At 43.1% G+C, this 19,797-nt stretch overlaps 3 protein-coding genes across 3 annotated transcripts; 2 read left to right on the top strand and 1 right to left on the bottom strand.

The window, feature by feature from the left end:
- Positions 1-1,151: 1,151 nt before the first annotated feature.
- Positions 1,152-7,732, top strand: LOC109874960 (B-cell lymphoma 6 protein-like). The gene is made up of 8 exons (XM_020467041.2): positions 1,152-1,208; positions 3,861-4,032; positions 4,158-4,379; positions 4,562-5,559; positions 5,671-5,829; positions 6,039-6,169; positions 6,321-6,458; positions 6,731-7,732. The coding sequence occupies exons 2-8, from the start codon at positions 3,872-3,874 to the stop codon at positions 6,872-6,874; spliced, it is 1,953 nt and encodes a 650-aa protein (XP_020322630.1). The 5' UTR covers positions 1,152-1,208; positions 3,861-3,871; the 3' UTR covers positions 6,875-7,732.
- Positions 7,733-10,267: 2,535 nt separating this feature from the next.
- cmpk (cytidylate kinase) lies at positions 10,268-15,656 on the bottom strand. Its single transcript, XM_020466722.2, has 6 exons — positions 15,369-15,656; positions 13,312-13,458; positions 12,785-12,937; positions 12,511-12,587; positions 11,843-11,939; positions 10,268-11,594 (listed from the first exon to the last, which is right to left on the bottom strand). Exons 1-6 carry the CDS (start codon positions 15,510-15,512, stop codon positions 11,553-11,555), a joined length of 660 nt encoding a protein of 219 aa, XP_020322311.1. The 5' UTR covers positions 15,513-15,656; the 3' UTR covers positions 10,268-11,552.
- Positions 15,648-19,262, top strand: LOC109875225 (protein FAM78B). Its single transcript, XM_020467486.2, has 3 exons — positions 15,648-17,086; positions 17,484-17,763; positions 18,293-19,262. The coding sequence occupies exons 1-3, from the start codon at positions 16,752-16,754 to the stop codon at positions 18,533-18,535; spliced, it is 858 nt and encodes a 285-aa protein (XP_020323075.1). The 5' UTR covers positions 15,648-16,751; the 3' UTR covers positions 18,536-19,262.
- Positions 19,263-19,797: the final 535 nt, after the last annotated feature.

Raw genomic sequence — 19,797 nt, 5'->3', positions numbered from 1 at the left:
CAATGGGTTCATATCATCAATTTCAAGTCCAAAAATGGATGTATCAACTTCAGATTTCCCCTTTAAGTTACATGGATGGAATAGCCTAAACACAGGAAAAGTTCACACCTAATTTTGTGTCTCAAGCAGCCTACTCGTCGGGCAATATGCTATCCCTAAAGGAATGATCTCATCTTCGTGTCCCAATCTCTTTATTGACCGCGCGTGCTAGGGGATATTGTAAACGAGTCATGTAACAGTAGGTTAAATAAAATAGGGTTCAAGTGTAAATCCATTCCAACATGTGTATTACAATGTAATCAATAGATAAACAATACAGAGCGGTTCCGCATGACGCCTAGCCTATAGCCATATAACGTTAGCGCATAACCATTGCTGCCTTTGTAGCACTTGCGCAAGTTTTATTCACGCCTATGTAGGTGGAGATTTCTGTACGTGTTTTTGCCTATACTTACTATTAAATTACTACTAATACAGAGTCCAACCACCTTAGACTACAACGTTGGGCATTGTGGTGCTATAGGCTACTATTTCCTGAAACTAGCGTGCGTTTCAGTCAAAGATTATAACTGTTTTGTCCCCCACAATACAAAAATGAATGTAATTGCTCCTACTTCCACACAACAGTGAACGGAAAAAGGTTTTACAATCCAAAGTGGATAGCTGAAACTGAAGACGTCTCCAAAAAGTAGTCTGAACATGTTCGGCAACAAATAGTAGTGATGGTAGGGTTGCGCATAAAATAAAATAAAGCATCTAATGACAGGCAACCCACCTACCTACCTATCGCCTGATTTATAGATCAAATCTCTTTACGCAAAATCTTGCTCGTGTCCATCCTCGTGAACGAGCTCGTTTTCTTCGAGGTCTATATAGAATGGTCAGGTGACCTTGTATGTGGACAGTTACACTACAGAGGTATAATAGAGCAATAATGAAATAGTTGTCATAGTTAAAAATCCATGTCACCGTTTATTTTTGAAACTTGATCAATAGTATATCGTCTCTAATTTACGGCCTAAATAGAATATCCAAATATATGTCGTGTAATGACGATAAAAAAGACACACACAACACCATGTACCCTCCCCACTGATTTGGAAATGGTATGGCCCACTGGTAGAATTCCGAGAATTAAACCCTTGAGTTTCTTAGAACTTGATTCTCAGAACTGGTGATGCACGAAGTTTCCAGGAAAGTTTTATAAGGTGAATTTTTTCCCCTCATTATTTTACAGTATAACGCTAGAAGTTGCTTGTAGTGGTAGACATTCGTTGTGGCTCATTGACCTCTATTGATACACTTGAAATACTTAAATTCTTTAGATGGTTTTATGTTTTATTTCGTTTTGGGAACAGTAGGGTCTCTTAGGCTGCAGTTGCTAGACTTCTTGCTGATGTTTATACTTGATTAATGGTCAAGTCGTCTAGGATCTCCTCTGCTTAAGCAGCATGCTTGCCAGAGATTCAGTCGGAAGTTCGTGGTTCATTCTGTCATTGGGAAACTGTATTGCCACATTATGCTCACTTTTTTTTAAATCATGTTGGTTAATCGAATATCTAGATATTATCGAGAGATAATATATTAGGCCGAATGTGCAGTTCCTTTATAGCCTATCCTACTGTACATAAAGATTACTTTTGGGTTTATATAGTCAGAATGTTTTTGATTTATAAACCAAAAAAATCCGGATAAAATGAATTTGATATTATCAAAAAGTATGCATCTTTAATAGTCGTTAAATATCAGTAAACTTAAGAGCAAGAAAAATTCGCGCAACAGGGCGAGTCTGTCTTGTTAGATCACTGCGTACTACATTTTATCTTTGAGCACTGTACTTTTCTCTCTCTTGATGTTGGTTTAACTTCGCTGGTAGATATCCACTAAGGATCTGTCGAATACTTTTTCGTTCAATGCTGAGACAAAACAAACAATATGTTGATGTAGGCCTACATTCTTGATTTGTTTTAATGGACCGTTATTATCAATAACTGCCTACTCGTTTTTGTACTACATTTACAGTGGGAGCCTCTGTGCAATGTGTAGTCCTGTGGGTACATGAATTTGAAACTCCTAAAAATCCCACAACCTATTATTCGCATAGCCGTATTCCAATTTCTCGTTTATTTTTCTAGTTCAAATAAATTGGGTATAGCCAGTGTTAAATGTCATATGTTAAACAAGCTGGCATTCCACGTACAGGCCTATCGAAGAACAGGAAGCGTATTTAGAAGCAACCTAATCTGTGCGCACCCCAAAACGGAATGTACTAAATGCGAAACATGTTCCAAGCGTGAGCCGTCAGCATTTATGGGCTTGGCTATAGGTCAAAAGCAAATAGGAAACGGGGTTTAAATGTGTATTTTATTAAAGTGTTTCTTAAGTAATGTATAGTAAAATATTTGCAGTGAAATAAAGGTCATAATTCCTAAATGTACAAATATTTTATTTGTATGTTTATTGTAAGGGTTAATCATATCTATGGTAAGTCTAATATCAATATGTAATATTTGGGTACCAGCAAATGGCCTAACTTGTTTACTGTAGCCTGTATAAAGTCTACCTTTCCACAACAGTCATGGCTTGGCACTATTTTTATGTCATTAACATGAGTTCAATGCCTCGGAGTTAGCTATAGTTGACATAGTATATTAGATCTGTAGCCTCCCTCAGACGTGGTCCCATTTCCAGCAATGCTTTTTACTTCGTTGGACATTGAAATGGTGCCGCCTACACCAAGTTCAATAGTAATAGGATTACAATGGTAATAGGATTATGATGCTACAGTATGTCCTCATATACACTATATATACAGAAGTATGTGGACACCCCTTCCAATTAGTGGATTCTGCTATTTCAGCCACTCCAGTTGCTAACAGATGTATAAAATCGAGCACACCGCTATGCAATCTCTATAGACTAACATTGCCAGTAGAATGGCCTTACTGAAGAGCTCAGTGACTTTCAACGTGGCACCATCATTGGATGCCACCTTAAAAACAAGTCAGTTTGTCAAATTTCTGCCCTGCTAGAGCTGCCCTAGTCAACTGTAAGAGCTGTTATTGTGAAGTGGAAACATCTAGGAGCAACAACGGCTCAGCCGTGAAGTCGTAGGCCACACAAGCTCACAGAAAGAAAGCGTAGCACTCGGAAGCTTCATGAAATAGGCTTCCATGGCCGAGCAGTCGCACACAAACCTAAGATCACCATGTGCAATGCCAAGTGTCAGCTGGAGTGGTGGACTCTGGAGCAGTGGAAACGCATTCTCGGGAGTGATGAATCACGCTTCACCACTTGGCAGTCCATCAGGCTGGGTTTGGCGGATGCCAGGAGAATGCTACCTGCCCCAATGCATAGTGCCAACTGCAAAGTGTGGTGGAGGAGGAATAATGGTCTGGGGATGTTTTTCATGGTTCGGGCTAGGCCCCTTAGTTCCAGTGAAGGGAAATATTAATGTTACAGCATACAATTACATTCTAGACGATTCTCTGCTTCCAACTTTGTGGCAACAATTTGGGGAAGGCCCTTTCCTGTTTCAGAATGACAATGCCCCTGTGCAAGCCAGGCCTAATCGCCCGACCTCACTAATGCTCTTGTGGCTGTGGAAGCAAGTCCCTGCAGCAATGTTGCAACATCTAGAGGAAAGGGGGGACAAACTTCATATTAATGCCCATGATTTTGGAAAGGGATGTTCTACGAGCAGCTGTCCAAATACTTCTGGTCATGTGGCATATAACATATGACAAATATATGACTAGAGCAGCTTTGCATACTTTATGTTTATGTTAATCAGCAACTCTCCCAGTCTGAGCTTGGTGGATGGTCCTTTATCAATACTGTATTTTTCCATGTTTCTCCAGATTCTAACATCATGGCCTCATTGGCAGATGGCTGCATTCAATTCACCCGCCATGCTGGTGATGTTCTGCTCAACTTCAACCGCCTCCGCAGTAGAAATATCCTGACTGATGTCACAATCCAGATTGACGGCCAGCGCTTCTGCGCTCACAGGGCAGTTCTCGTTGCCTGCAGGTACGTTCAAGACCCAGCTACGTGTTTTTCGGCCAAACGTCCTTCTTGTGCTATGCGACTGCCATTGTGAGAGAAAAGGGCACAATCGTAACATGCGATTTTCCATTTTTTCCCCCGTTTTATAGTGGGCTCTTTTACTCCATATTCACCGACCCCCTGAAGAGTAACCTGAGTGCCATCAGCCTGGACCCCACGGTGGACCCTGATGGTTTTGCCATCCTGCTGGACTTCATGTACACCTCCACCCTGACCCTGAAGGACAGCCTGGTTTTGGTTACCATGAACACAGCGTCATACCTCCAGATGGAACATGTGGTGGACACCTGCCGCAGGTTCATCAAGTCCAGGTACAAACAACATTTACATAATTGCTCGTCCATTTATACTTGGTTGGTAGCCTACTAGTACTTTTCCTGGTCGGGTCTGTAAATATTCCAGGCCCTATTTTTTTTATTTTTACTTATTCACATCTGAATAGTATTTGTTTGGAACTAAATGGGTGTTTCTCCTTCTTTCCTGGTCCTTTTAGAGAGCAGTCTGTGACTCTGCAGAGAGATGAGGTACTGACTAGCCCGATGCGTCTCTCTCAGGACCTCCCTGCTTTCAGGGCTCTGGATGGGTTGGCGACCAGCCCCAGCCACACATCCATGTCTCCCCTCAGAGACCGGAGGAGCTACTGCCCCAGTGTATTCACTGGTATCAATGCTTCGGGTAGCTCCCACCACGTCCACGGAAAACACATCCCAATGCCCATCGGAAAGCTGCCAGACGCCCTCAATTTCAGTGACCTCCACAAAGGGGATTCCATCTCTCAGAAGCTCTTCTCTCCCGCGAATCGCACAGAGGCCACCACCATCGTCCACCACCCTCTTTCATCCCAGTCCTCATCCTCCTCCGTTACGATCCTCCGCCCCCTCCCCTGCTCCAGCCGCCCGTCGGGGCCCTTCATGGGGCTCCAGGGACCTAAACACAGAGGGGCCTCCCCCATGGAGGAGGACAGCATCCAGCCCCCCCAGCCAGACTCCCTCAGCCTGTCCCCAGGCTGCAGCAAAGGTGTGATCTGCAGCCCGCAGAGCCCCCTCCGCTCTGACTGCCAGCCCAACTCCCCCACCGAGTCCAGCGGCTGCAGCAGGAATGCGACCCAGCCCTCTGGCTGCTCCCAGGAGCCCAAGGCCCGTAACTGGAAGAAGTACAAGTTCATCGTGATGAACCAGACCTCCAGGGAGAAGGACGAGGATGAGGCCCAGGGAGGGAGCGTTGAGGCTGGGGACTGCACCACTCCTCAGGGCTCTAACAGGACTAGTGGATCAGAGGGACTGATGAAGGAGCTGCAGGCTGCAGAGATGGTCAACGTGCACGGAGAAGAGATCCTTGTCCCACAGGCCAGCCATCACAACATTAACCAACTGAGATGCTCCTCCTGTGGTACAGATGCCCCTCAGCACCTGGTGGTGTGTCCCCGCTCCCCTGGCACCTACAGTGGGGAGGACAATGAGCTGCACTCTGAGTACTCCGACTCAAGCGGTGGTGAGTAGTGTACTTCAATTAGTGGGGACAGTGCTATAAACATTGACGCAGTACATTTACATTCATGCTGTTCCACTTTTCATTGACTAAATCTCAATGTTTCTGTTGTAGAGAATGGTTGCAACTTCTGCAACTCAAAGTTTGCGGAAGCGGACTCCCTGAAAGGCCACATGCTCCAGGTCCATGCTGCCAAGCCATACAAGTGTGACCGGTGTCAGGCTGCCTTCCGTTACAAAGGGAACCTCGCCAGCCACAAGACTGTCCACACCGGTAAGACTTCTGTTACATCTTAAAGGAGAGATTTGCCCATTTTCAATGTTTTATCGTATTTGTGCATCTCTGTGCGATGCACCAGGATTCACCTGGTCAGTCTGTCATGGAAAGAGTAGTTCCTATTGTGTTGTGTACTCAAGCGCACATACAAGGTCCTGGAATGGTATCAGTGTCATGTTTTTTTTTAAATACTTCTTGCAATCCAGGTGAGAAACCGTACCGCTGTAACATCTGTGGTGCTCAGTTCAACCGGCCGGCCAACCTCAAGACCCACACCCGAATCCACTCAGGAGAAAAGCCATACAAGTGTGAAACGTGTGGCTCTCGCTTCATACAGGTGAGGAAACGGCTATGAACTGTGATTCACTCATGAAGGACAGCTATGTCCAAAACTGTATGTGTTATTGTAATATAATTAATGTATTATTTTATATTTACTTGAATTTATCTCCGACAAATCTAAAGTATCTTATGGATTTTCTTCCTAGGTCGCACACCTCCGCGCCCACGTGCTGATACATACGGGGGAGAAGCCGTATCCCTGTGAGATCTGTGGGACACACTTCCGCCATCTTCAGACCCTCAAGAGCCACTTGCGCATCCACACAGGAGAAAAGCCCTACCATGTAAACACCTTATCTTTCCGTTCACTTGACCCAGTGTGTATCGGCTAAATTGGGACTGGTCCACTTCCTCAATCCCTTCCTGGCTTCCTGTGACTGTCTATCAATAGCATAAGCAGAGTATCGCTATATACAAGCCAGGGCATCAGCTTAAATGAATATCGGCTATAGCCTCTGTCCTCCCGCTAACCCTTCATTGAATGCATGAATGAACCCGTTGACAGACAGTTTGATTGAATTAGTGACTCATTGCGTTCCATTCTTTTCATCCTCAGTGCGAGAAATGTGACCTCCACTTTCGCCACAAGAGCCAGTTGAGGCTGCATCTACGGCAGAAGCACGGCGCGGTCACTAACACCAAGGCTCAGTACTGCCGGGCGAACACGGACATGCTCGTTGGCTTGGCCAAGGCCTGCTAAATGGACACTGGGAAGATGGAGTTTGATTGGCAAACAACCGTCTTACGGTTGTAGTAACACATCATAGCGTCTTAGTACCACACTGTCAGAGATTGTTGTGTTTGTTGGCAAATGGCAGATGGCTTCCCTCCAAATGTGAACATAGAACCATATTGTATAATTCATAGACATTCTACATTATGTTTGTATAGAAGTCCGGTACGTACTGATGGAATGTACATTTAGAAAATTAAAGTTTTGGAATATGAATTCTTATATCGTGTAATGCTTTTTTGCTGAATGTTTTCAATTGAAGGACAGTGTTCTTTTAGAAGACACTCAAAACTGTTAGAGAATGAGAAACACTGTTACATGGGGTACAATTATATTATAGATTAAAGTATATTGGGGCATGTTCAGCTAAAGATAAGCTAATTTATTATCCAGTTCTTTGTAGTTTCTTATATCTTGTATATTGTGAATACATATAATGTAATATCTATCCAGATTACCCTCTGCTGGCAGAGTATATGTCTGTAATTACTAAGGTACCAGCCGCTTTTGTCTTTCTACCTAGTGAAAGTTTGTTATTGCCTCTGTCATTTGGTCAAAATAATATATTATCCGACACGGGTACATATGCAATGTATTTAAGGTGCCTTACACTAAGTTGTTTTTTTGTCTATTCAGTTCATTACCGCAAAGTCCTACGTCAGCACTTTCTACCGTATTTGTTTTGTCTGCTTTTTGTCTCAGGCCAACAAGCTGTAAATACGCCAGCTCTCAAGCTACAAGTCCTCAGGACCGTTATCAACATTTGTCTTTGTAAACTGCAGAGCTTTATGTGAAATAGAAATAAAGGAATGTGTTATGAAAACACGAGTGCGTCTTTTGGTGTCATTTGTCAATGTGACAATGCAAATAAGAACGTCTCGGAAATATCACATCCTATCATGATCTGGATTGATATGTGATAAAGTTGATAGTATGTGTGGGGAGACGCAGACCGATGTATTACCCAGGGGGAAGGGAAACGGGTTAACCATGTATGTTTAAGAACCATATTTAAGTAGTTTTTTTTGTTTGTACTGATATTCTACCTTTGACCTGTTTCTTCTGCCAGTATCAAATGTCTGCCAGTGTTGACTGTTATGGTTCAAGTTTGATGCCAGACTGAGCAAAGGGCACACTGATAATGTTTTGGCGACACTGTGTTTCTGTAGCCACTGATGTGACTTCCTATTCAAGCCTCTCGGTGAATAAATGCCTTCTCATTAAATTCACCTTTTAAAATCTCTATTACACAGTGTGTTTCATTAAACTAAATAATGTGCATTCACAGAAAATCTATTTTGGCAACCCAAGTTTATCATTGAAAAGTTATTTTGTTGCATTGGGAAAGTTTCTGAAGATTTGTATTTATTTAATTGTGATTAGTGATTCATTTACATGTGTCAATCAAGTTTAAGGTCAACTCTGCAAGGTGAATTTTTTATTTATTTTTATTCTTCCCAAAAGAAACATTGAACATCTAATAGTCAAATGAGTGTCAAATTAAGTGTGCTAATTCTAATTTTTGCAATTGTCTGTTTTGTGGTGGAAAACTGAGTGTGCTGAGCATAATACGTCAACCCTGTTACCCATAGATAAGTAGGCTAGAAATGTTTTGTGAAGCTTGCATTCAATTGTCCATCCCTGTTGCACACAAGCTTCCGTTCCCCGTTACAAGGGAATGTATGGCTGATTTAAGGTGAAATCGTCAACCCTGTCACTTTAATTGGAGTTTTTTCTTAATTTAACCTTTTGAGATGGGAAAGCATGTTTAATATTACGTTGTTATTAAGTGGAATTAAGTTAATGACAGAATGTCAAATATGTGAATATTTTTTTTTTTTTACAAAATGACACTGCCCAAAAGGCACTCTATTCGTGGAATGACACAGGTAGTGAAAGGAAACAGGTACAGTTTGGCATTATAGTTGACTTATGATTGTGTAACAATATTGAATGTCCTCATTGGTCATGTACAGACAGACAACACATTGTTTTAATATTAGGCCAGAGTTGAAAAAGCACTTAATAATTACATTTAGTTTATTAGTGCTCTTTAAAGATACGATGATTCAATGGACATTTTCCTTGAGCACATAACACAGATAAGATACAAGATACAATTCGATGATGTGTATAATTCATTGCATAAGATGTGAATGCGGGAGTTTAAAGGGACTATCAGCAGTTGAAACAATAACAAAGCATGCTCCCATCAAATGTGGGATGGGGGCTGAAGAAATGTAACCACTCTCAAAATCATAGACTGAGCTATGGATGCAAGTCATGACCAGCCAGGGTATCAAAAATGCTAGTTTTAACCGTCGAGGCTCTAGTCTTTGTTTTACATTTACTTTGTTCAGAAATATTGGAGAAAAACAAGCTTGTATTTTGGGTTCTGCTAGGGTACGGCAAGTAAACTATGCTCATGAGGCATTTATAAGTTATATTCTTCAAGAAACAATGGGTACATAGCACTAAGTCAAAAAAACGGATGTACTGTAGCAACTGCCGATTGCCCGTTTAAATTGAGAAATTGACATGAAAAACTCAAATAACAAATAAAGTCAAAATGGCGACGTGACATTTCTCAACAAGTGAACCACTGGTGATGTCAGTCTGCCCTCTGCTGGCTTATTGGGTTGACTGACATAGAAGTGATTCCTATCTGTACCCATCAGTATTTCCATTGTGGTTACATGGTTAGGTAGTGTTGCAGTGGAACTGTACATTGTTACATAATACTTACTATGATGGCTGTTTGTACACTTAAATAACACAATTGCATTCTCAGTTTAAAAAAAATGTATAAATCAAATGTAACTATAACTCACCCTTGAGTTGAGCAATAACACACCAGGAGTTTAGCTAAAACTTTCTAAATGGCATATATTATATAAGCACATTTGTGATCATGGTAGCCGACAGAAAGCATGGATGAAATCAAATTAATGTAAACAACGTCGAAGGAGTTTGGTCTGATATGGCAAACTAGTTATGCCAACAATAACCGTTAGTACAAGGCTTGTGGTAGGCACAAAATTAAGAGATTATAAAATAGTTCAAAAGATATCAAAACCTCAATGAGGAACAATTATATTGAGCTCTGTAGAACTAGCCACATTAGTCTCAGGGACCCATCAGAAAACAGTTGAGACACCCTTGAAACAGTGTGACCTGTCTGACTGGAACTACTGGTGAGTTTGTCTGGTGCCATAAGTTTTCACCTGTCGAAGTCTAGATTCTTAGGTTGACTGTTCCCTTAAAATAGTGTGGCCTTCTGTGAATGCTGGAATTACCTGTTTCGAGTTGCTCCATAAGTATTCACCTGTCAAAGGAAATAAAGTACACACAGACACAGAAGGGGGTATATTTGGTTTGTTTGTTTTTGACGATTTCTCCCACTTTACATGGCAACATACTCCGATTCGACAAAACAGGTCCTTCATCCTTTGTCGCATAATCAAAGATTTAACAAATAACACACAACAGAAACTTAACTGTCGGGAGCTGATCTTTGTGCACTTTTGTAATGACACATACATAACACAGCCAAGTCCTTGTTGGAGAACACGGTAAGCATTGGACTTCACATTTTCAGCCACACTACATGGGGCGACAAAGCATGTCAGTATTTCAGCATTCGTGAGAACACCAAATACTCTTTCATGTGCAGTGACACAAACTTGCGGATAGTCCCAAATTTAAACTTGATTTAACAAGTTTAAGTTCAAAATTGGTCCCACACCGTATGTGCAGTAACAACTATCGTTGCCATGCCAGTTTAATCCACAAATTTGTAATACTGCAATCACGGCTGCTGTGACTCGATTCCCTGTGGTCCTATGGGACCGCTGTTCATATTTTTTCCAACATGAGACTGGTGCTTTATATATTTTATTAGTACACAGGGGAAGTTCATAAGACAATGTTCATCTCTGAGTACCTGTTCCTCGAGCTCTATCGTCCTGTAGGTTCAGTCCAACCCTAATCTAACACGAGGTTTCCCAACTCGGTCATGGCGCCCCCCCTGGGTGCAACCCTGATCTAATTAGCTGGTTAATAAACTGAATAAGGTTAGTTATACCTGGGGTTGGAGTGAAAATGGACAGGATGGTAGCTCTCCAGGAACAGGGTTGGAGAGCTCTGATTTAGTCCATAGAATTGGTTGGTCGGTGAAAATGCACGTTTTCGCTTAGGGAATGGCTAACAATGGTGTGTGTGTACGCAGATTTTATCACAAAAAAAAAACCAACATTAATTTAACATACAGTACTGTATATACCTCTGCTTGACAACAAAAATAAGTGCCTCGCCAAGCTAAGAGCAATTCTATTAGTCTTGTCCCTATACAAAGCCCCATGACTACAATGACAGGCTTGTCAGTTGGTGTACAACTACCATAGTGAAACCCAGTGCGGTTGGTCAGTAGAGCATCTTACTACCCATCTTATTCACTCTTACACACACATTCAATCACACACTTGGAAGAGCAGCTCGGCACTGACAAAAAAAATCTTTTTTTTTTTTTTTATGTAAAAAGTAATTTGAATGGACATGTAAACTGAGTATAGTGTTGCTGCAGTTGAGACAAAGACAAACGAAACGTAACTGTGAATGTTACAGTTGTTGGCAGTTGGCAGGGATTTCAACCCTCTTTGTCCAGGATGGCTTTGACGTTGTCAAAAACCTGAAACAGAGAGGGAGAGAAAGAGATGCATTAGAGAAAACAAGAGAGACATTGTGTTTTTTGACAAGTGTGTGATTGCCAGAGGGTGCAGGGAAACAGAGAGAAAACCAAAAGGGAAAGAAAACCTCAGACAGAGGGAATTAACACAAAACTAAAACATAAGATAAGAGTGAATAACTTTGCACTAATGAGTGTGTTCCAACTGCCCATCATGTGTGCCTTCAATGGCTGTAAACTCCTTTGCTTACCTCGTCCACACCGCACGAGGCATCCACGGTGCGCACCTTGCCCTGTTTCTCATACAGTGAGATGATAGGCCGTGTCGACTGCAGGTATGTCTGGATCCTTCAGGGGAGGAAATGGAAGCTTAGAAACATGCCTGACCAGCACCCAGGACTCAGAAGAGACCCAAAATGGGGTCACAGTGACGTATATACAGCCAAGCTAAAAATGAAAATCGCAATCTCAAAAGCAATGTTTTTTTTCACTAGAAAGTCCATTATTAAAAAGGTCCATTATGTCGTTTTGTGAACAACCCGACTGATTTCATACAGAAATACACGTTATAGATCTGTCACACTCATGGTAGATCTGTTGGGAAGCATAGAAATATTGCATATACATCCGTAAATTGTTTTAACGTCTTATTACTTTCAGTTTTGTATCACACCTTACAACTCCAGAAAATACAGTATTTTTGGTGACTAAAACTATATTTCACAGCAGTTTAGATGGTACAATGATTCTCTACACTTTGCTTATGTGTCGTATGAACTGAAATCAGGCAAACATTTTAGAAACCAGGAATGTAAGTACCCTTTTTTTTATATGAACAAGAGCAGTGTCTCCTTTTGAGAGTTCCAGTTCATATGAAAGAGGTCAGTGATCATTGAAAGCCTTAGTGTTTGGACGCTACCTTTTCTCCAGGCTCGCTCTGTTGTCATCGGTGCGCCCGCTGCTCTTCCCTCTTTCTAGACATCGGTCGATACAGACCTGTAGACAAGCAAAAACACAGAGCTCTCAGCATAAAACATTACACTGTCAGCTAAGCAATAAAGACATTAACACTAGGATTAACACAAATGTGGCTTATATCTGAGGTATGTCTTCCCCTTCCAGTGATTTTGCCCCTTCCATTTCATCCCCTCCCCTTCCTCTTGGGAGATCCTCCTCCCAAGGTGTTTTATTACCTCACTAGTACAGTCGAAGAAAAGCACAAATTTGACGTTAGCCTTCCCTTCCATGACAGTGGTCCACCCCTGGAGGTTGTCTTCATTTCGGGGGAAGCCGTCGATGAGGAAGCGGAACTTCTTCTCGTCCATCTCCATGGTTTCCTCCATGGCCTGAGGACAAAGGAAAGTGAATGTTAAAAAAGGGATATTCTGCCCCAAATCAAAATCTATTTTTTTTATGCCTAAAACATGGTGCGTCTTTATTACACACCAGCTGTAGACCTTCCTATATGCATCTGACATCAAAAATATTTTGAGGTGAACTATTTCTTTTGAGTATGGATTAATTCAGCCCATGGAGCAATGACAAGAAACTATTTCAGTAAGAGGAGGGAGAAAGACTTACTCAGACCACAATGACTGTATAGTGCTACTACGCTCTACCCCATGTTAACTAAGCGAATAGTAATTCTGATTCCTAACTTACTGTACGTCAACAGCCAACACAAACCTTGTAGCCATAGGTACCTGGAGTTGGTGCATACCTTCCTGAGTAAGTTAATGGTGATCTCGACAGGGACGATCTTGCCATCCTTGATGTAACTGTCAATGAGCTGTCCGAACTCTGACCCCTCTCGGCTTCGCTCGGCCCTCAGCAGGTCTCCGGCAGACAGGTGAGTGTAACTGTAGTTCTGTGAAAAACGCAAATTAATGCCAGCTTTTACTAAAACAACAACACACTCTAAGAATAATCACTGATCCAACCGCTTACGTGGGACAATAGTACAGAAACATACCTGTTCTGTACTAACAAAGTATGTTACTTTCCATAGGAATCAATTGGATATAAGAATTCAATTGTCTGGGACTAATGTCATTTATAAAAAGGAGTCCAATAGTAACAATGCATTAAGTAGAGAATACACAGAAAATAACATTGTCATAGGCATCGTGGGTTATTGTTCTAAAATGACGCTGCTGTGCTCCATTGACACTGAAAGCAAGGGGAGGGATTTTTATATTTCGCTGTATGAAGACAGGCTTTATAAGTGGGTGGCTGGCTTAAGAACGCGTGTGGTTTCGTCATGCTTGAACAGGATGCTTGCGCAAACACAAGTGGCCCAGCTCTGTTTGAATAAAGGTCTAAACAAAGTCATTTGCAAATGCAGGAAACAGAAGAAAGCCCATGGGGAGCTACAATGTAGTGTGTTAATAGTCAGACAGCTGAATAGCAGTAGTTTATCTTTTGACTAAAACCCCACCCAGACTCAGATACACGTCAGCCTTCATTTCTCAAGACTACTTGTTCAAGGGCATTGGCTTGAGGTTTAGAGCAGGTGCATTGCAGATAAACTGAACTTTACATAATGTGAATTGCAAAACAGCTGAACTGATAAGATGTAGACTACACATGGGTGTGACATCAAGAGCAGTGCATAGGTTACTCTGTGTATGTAGCTAGAAGCTTTTCACAACGAACATAGAGCTAGCCCATTCCGAGACGGTATATACCGTCCATTCACGAACCTGTCTGCCGGCTGAGGACAGCGTCCCGACGATGCCAAAATGCTCGGTCTAAAATGTAAACACGTCTCCCACGCGATACGGTTTGAGAACATTTGGAACATTAACTTTTACATCAGCGAGAAAATTTAAATAATAATAATAATTAAAAGGTTAATTTCCTACACTCCTTTATATGGTTAGGGTTCCCACACGGCAATATTTCCGTTCCAGCGCTTGTTTACCGAAGACGGAGGCGACTACCGTTGCTAATTAGCTTTCTGCGGGCGCCGCACACCTGTGTGTAACGGAAGGACGCCCACAAACAGGTTGTAACTGAAAAATAAGTGTCAGCTGCAACTGTTAAAACCGCTTAAAAGTGTACATTCTATCTCTGGGAAATTCTTTTTGATGTCATATCTAAGTAGAGGGCTTTATGTATCTATGTACTGCAATTGAGAAGCACATTTAAATGGAGTATTTGGCTGCCAGAGGCAATTCGCCTCTGAACATAATAGGTCTTTGGACTAAAAGGAGTAGGCTACCCTCTTCTGTCACTTGGTGAGTCATAGCCCACTTTGACTCATGGGGGGTATACTACCAAGCAGGATCAATGAGTTTTCCAGATAAAATTGACTAAATATTCTGAAAGAGTTCCTTTTTAAGAAAAACTAGAAATGGGCATGGTCTAATTTACTCAACAACCCCAAAAAACATTTCTGGATGTTTATCAACGTTTGCTAGCTAACACATTGATTCTGCTTTGTAGTACACCCTTCTGATATTCAGGAAGAATCTTTAGATAGTCAACCTTTCAACAAGAAAACTAATTGAAATATCATGTATTAATTGCTCACATGACTAGCTAGTTAGCTGGCTAGCTAGTGCAGTCTTGCATGGCTATGCTAGCTAACATAACAAGTAGATTACATTGAGGACAAGAAAGGGAAGTTGATCCATTTAGCTGGTCTCCCGTGGACAGAAGCCAACAAAAGTGAGCACAAACCCCTCATATCTGTTAGTGTTTCCCCCCCAACACAATTCAATGCCCTGTCAAATTATCTTTGTCCTTTTCATTGTTCTTTTCTCGCCATCTTACCTCAACGATTCTGGCACACTGGGTCCCTTTCCCCGCCCCAGGCCCTCCCAACACGAACACAACCTGCGGCTTCATGATCAACGCGGCCCTGTACACAACGCTCGGCACATTCGCTGATAACCTACTCAATAAATGGAAAATCATAAACCGACAAAACAATACACTAAGTGAACCCGGTTCGATGAAGAACAGATCTAATGCCCGGTTGATGCGTGTCAGTGGGAAGTCCGCCAAAGCAACACCACTTCCGCGTTTGACGTGGCCAACCAATGGCAACAAATGGGGGAGTGTCCATGGGGTGTAAATCACGCCCACATGATGTAAACTTTTCAATACAGGCGTCTAATGACGCCTCTCCCTCTGTTGTTGCCGCTGTCTTATCCTCCCAGCATCAGCACCTAGCCGAACTGAACAGCGACCGTTGTCGAGGAAATGATGCTCGACCAAGCGAGGGAGTTTGAGCAATAATGCTCAATCGGGAGACGGAGGTATTATATATGGATGATTCGTGTCACCAAAACATTTTAGGGATGTCTGGGCGTCTGGGTATCACACCTAGTCGCGGGCACGTTTGTGAATCTCTCGTTGCGTTCTCTCACCATTTATGATGCACCATTCATGATGCGAGCTTCCCTCATCATTGATCCCAAGAATGGAATGAAGAAAACGTTGAAATTGCGCTAAGGCGATTTATTGTCTCAACAGGGCACCATAGCCTGCCACGCGCACGTTTCGTTGATTTATATAGCCTATAGGCTATACTTAGCCTACTTATCGTCGGTTTTAGGTAGGATATGAGCCATTGTATAACGTCTTTTTGTTGTGACGACCAAGACTATCTCATTTGAGGGCGCCGTACAGATAACAGGGCTATGCAAGCCATCCAAACAAAGGCACCCGAACAACCCCATTGACACACCTGCTGCCCCGTCGCCACTGACATGACAACGCTGAGTCGAAGGAGCAGGTGCAAAGGGCACCGACCTGCAGCCGGACGCGTGGACTCGAAAAGGAAGTGGGACTTCGGGCTCGCAGAGAGTAAGCAGCATCCCGGAGGGGGACCTATTGCAGTTTCTGGGGACAAGCACCAAGGGCAGTGCGGCACACAACAGTCACACCGGGGAAGGCTGCAGGGGGCTGTTCAGTGTACCTTCCCCACACTCACTCTCCATACCGCACTTGCATTAACGTTCCGTTTTCCCAGTGCAGAAAAATGCTTAACTGCTGCTGTATTGATTTGATATCGAATGTTGCCTCAATGTCTGTATTCGAAATGATGCCTCTATTTCGTTTTCTTCAACCCAGTAATTTGACCGTATCAGTGATGGGTAAATGAAAAGATTGATATTGATTTAAAAGCTGGATGGAATCCGAGAGGGACTGATGTGCATACTGGTCAGGTATCATCTTCTCCCTTCGTCTCTGGTTCTGCTTACTCTGCTACTTGCCAGCACCATGGGCTGTATCCAGAGCATCTCCTGCAAGCCTCGCATTAGAAGGGAGAACATTGTAGTCTACGAGGTATCGGCCTCCATTGACCAGTGCCCAACGGTGATAGAGGAGAACTCGCCCATAGTGCTGCGGTATAAGACACCTTACTTCAGGGCCTCCGCAGGGATCGTGATGCCTCCGGTGCCCCGCAATGAGACCTGGGTGGTGGGTTGGATCCAGGCTTGTACACAAATGGAGTTCTACAATACTTATGGGGACATTGGCATGTAAGTTCTGAGTTGATGTCATCCACCATCAGTCATCTCGAAGTGCCACTCATTCAATCTCTTGACACACACTCTCTCTCTCTCTCTCTCCCTATGACACACACACACACACATTACGCCCACAGCACTTAAGTGTATTGGCCTAGGATTTAGTTCAGTGGGCTAACACAGTCTTGAGTCACTTGGCCAGGCAATCGTAGTCGGTCACGTGAGCTGTAATATTGTCTGTTTGTATCAGTTGTAGACCTTGGTGAATTACGAGCGCCGGTGAAATTCTAGCCGTGCATGGCCTACTATAAAAACAGAGTCCCATTAAGTGAGGTCTTTGCACATGTATCATGTTCTGTTGTATTGTTTTGTGTATTACTAAAGACTTTCTGCATGTCCACTACCCCAGGTCCAGCTGGGAGTTACCAGAGCTCCGTGAGGGCCGGGCCAAGGCCATCAGCGACTCGGACGGGGTCAGCTACCCATGGTACGGCAACACCACTGAGACGGTCACCCTTACGGGTCCCACGTCCAAACCGTCGCACCTCACAGTCAGCATGAACGACAACTTCTACCCCAGTGTGACCTGGGCCGTTCCCATCAGCAACAGCAACACGCCAATGCTGTCACACATCTCCCGAGACCAGAGCTTCATCACCTGGTTGGTTGCCATCAACTCTGTCACCAAGGTAGGATTCAGAAAATGGACTTTCTTGGATTTTGTGAACTGCTCTGTTAAATTGTATGTTTTTTTATCTTAAAGGGATAGTTCACTTAAAAATCTAAGTTTGTCAGATGTTTTCAGACCTCTAAAGTGGTCTAATCTCAAGATAAATCCACATCCCACACCATCTGTTGTGTGGATCCAACAATATGTAACTCAATCCCAAATGAATGGTAAAGATTAGCCCCATCTAACTAGTTTGAGCAACACAACGGATGGTGTGCAATGTGGACTCATCCCAACATACTTGAGGTCGGACTTTTGTCTGAAAACATCTGACAAACTGTGATTTTGAAGTGAACAATCCCTGTACATTTTTTGTCGCTCAGTGTTAATTCTGGACAAGAACAGAAATGTACAGCCTTGGGGTCAAAGTAGGCTACAGATTGTGAAGCAATGCTCCAAGTGCTAACTGTAAAGCACTTTTGGTTGCAACATATTACATATAAGTTGCTATAATAGTTAACTTCACTACTATGTTTCGAACTATCCAGGAGCGCATCGTGCTGCAGACTGTGCGGTGGCGGATGCGGGTGGACATCGCCGTGGACCCTGACATGCCCCTGGGTTCCCGGGCCTCCCTAGTAGGACGTCCTCACCAGGAGCAGCCCCATATTCTCAACTACCAGGAACCAATACCCCCCAACGCCCTGGGACGACCCAATGCCAATGACGCCCAAGTGCTGATGTGGAGGCCCCGCAGAGGGGCACCCCTAGTGGTGATACCGCCCAAATAAGGTTGTAAAGACTGAGAAAACACAATGTGAGTAGTTCATGGTAATGAGGAAGTGTGGCCCATCGAAGGAGAGGGAAATTAGGGAAATTTGATAAGGGAAGTTCCCTTATCAAACATGGCAGCTGCAGCTCTTCACTCGCACCTACTGTCAGGGTTCAATGGATGATAGAAATCGTGAAAAAGTTTAGGTATTTTCTCTGGACTGGACTGCATTGGAATTGACACAGCGGAAGCCTATAGAGCTAGACTGGTTTCGGAGGCAGGCTCAGCACTGCATCAGCGTTTGATTGAGTCCGACTGTTTTTGGACGGCCACAGTGCTGTACTAGAGTTCTATCTATCTGCCTTTGGAAAGAAAGGGACAGAGCTATCGGAGTTCTACTGAGGTGGACTGAACACAGAACCTATCGTACAGTAGGTCTTATTGCATGAGAGAGAAAACGGTCTTTGACTGGAATAAGAATAGTATTTTGTATCAGCTGATCACACTTAGGACATGGAATGGAACTTCTTACATTGGCCATGATATCCTGAAAGCTGGAAAACTCCCTCAGTGCCAATTATGGACGTAACAGCCTTTAACATAGAACACTTTAAGAACACTTTGTTAAGATATTTAAATGATGAGGCAAATAATATTATATGAATCTTCTGTTAGTTTAAGATAAACTGAATCATCCATCAGATTGTATTAAGAGCACCTACTTGGCATAAAGGTCTAAAACGAAATGGGCTGATTGTGGTCTCATTTAAATGTGCCATGTCTATGCACTCACATAGAAAGGTTTAAACGGTGTGGGTTTTCTGGTGTGAGTTGAGTATCTACATGCATACACATGAATGTCCAATGTCTCAATCCAACCTGCTAGCCCCTAACCATATTGCTTATCTATACAATCGTTTCAGATCTACACCAAGTGCCTTGTGTTAGGGGCTAGGGGTTGATTTTGGGATTGGGCCATAGCGCCACAGTACACTATCAAGGCAATAGCCTGGGCTAGCGGGTTCATTCAGAGGGGCCCCTGCCATATGACACAATGTCACAAGACTCATGCTCCATCTGTGCTGCTCACCAGTTTCAGTCGTCACCTTCCCATCTGTCTGTCCATCATTTTCTCCCCTCTCTCCAATCCCTCATCTCCACTTCAAGACTATGCAAACACAGAGGGACTGTTGACCGAGAGAGAAGGATACATGATCAGGAAAGACAGGGTGGTGGTAATATTCACAATGACGGCTTTGTCGTGTCCCCAAAATAGCTGCC

This window comes from Oncorhynchus kisutch, linkage group LG30 (assembly GCF_002021735.2).
Source record: "Oncorhynchus kisutch isolate 150728-3 linkage group LG30, Okis_V2, whole genome shotgun sequence".
NCBI lineage: Eukaryota > Metazoa > Chordata > Actinopteri > Salmoniformes > Salmonidae > Oncorhynchus > Oncorhynchus kisutch.
This window is presented reverse-complemented; position numbering and strand designations above follow the sequence as displayed.

Bases quoted from the DNA above. Each gene is read 5' to 3' on its own strand.
- cmpk (XM_020466722.2), bottom strand. From the start codon at position 15,512: ATGATTTTCCATTTATTGAGTAGGTTATCAGCGAATGTGCCGAGCGTT. The intron at 13,459-15,368 runs GTAAGATGGCGA...CGTTTTTCACAG, and splicing joins AGTGTGCCAGAATCGTTGAG to AACTACAGTTACACTCACCT. The intron at 12,588-12,784 runs GTAATAAAACAC...GCTTGTCTACAG, and splicing joins TCTTCGACTGTACTAGTGAG to GTCTGTATCGACCGATGTCT.
- LOC109874960 (XM_020467041.2), top strand. From the start codon at position 3,872: ATGGCCTCATTGGCAGATGGCTGCATTCAATTCACCCGCCATGCTGGT. The intron at 4,380-4,561 runs GTACAAACAACA...TGGTCCTTTTAG, and splicing joins CGCAGGTTCATCAAGTCCAG to AGAGCAGTCTGTGACTCTGC. The intron at 6,459-6,730 runs GTAAACACCTTA...TTTCATCCTCAG, and splicing joins CAGGAGAAAAGCCCTACCAT to TGCGAGAAATGTGACCTCCA.
- LOC109875225 (XM_020467486.2), top strand. From the start codon at position 16,752: ATGTGCATACTGGTCAGGTATCATCTTCTCCCTTCGTCTCTGGTTCTG. The intron at 17,087-17,483 runs GTAAGTTCTGAG...CCACTACCCCAG, and splicing joins ACTTATGGGGACATTGGCAT to GTCCAGCTGGGAGTTACCAG. The intron at 17,764-18,292 runs GTAGGATTCAGA...CGAACTATCCAG, and splicing joins CCATCAACTCTGTCACCAAG to GAGCGCATCGTGCTGCAGAC.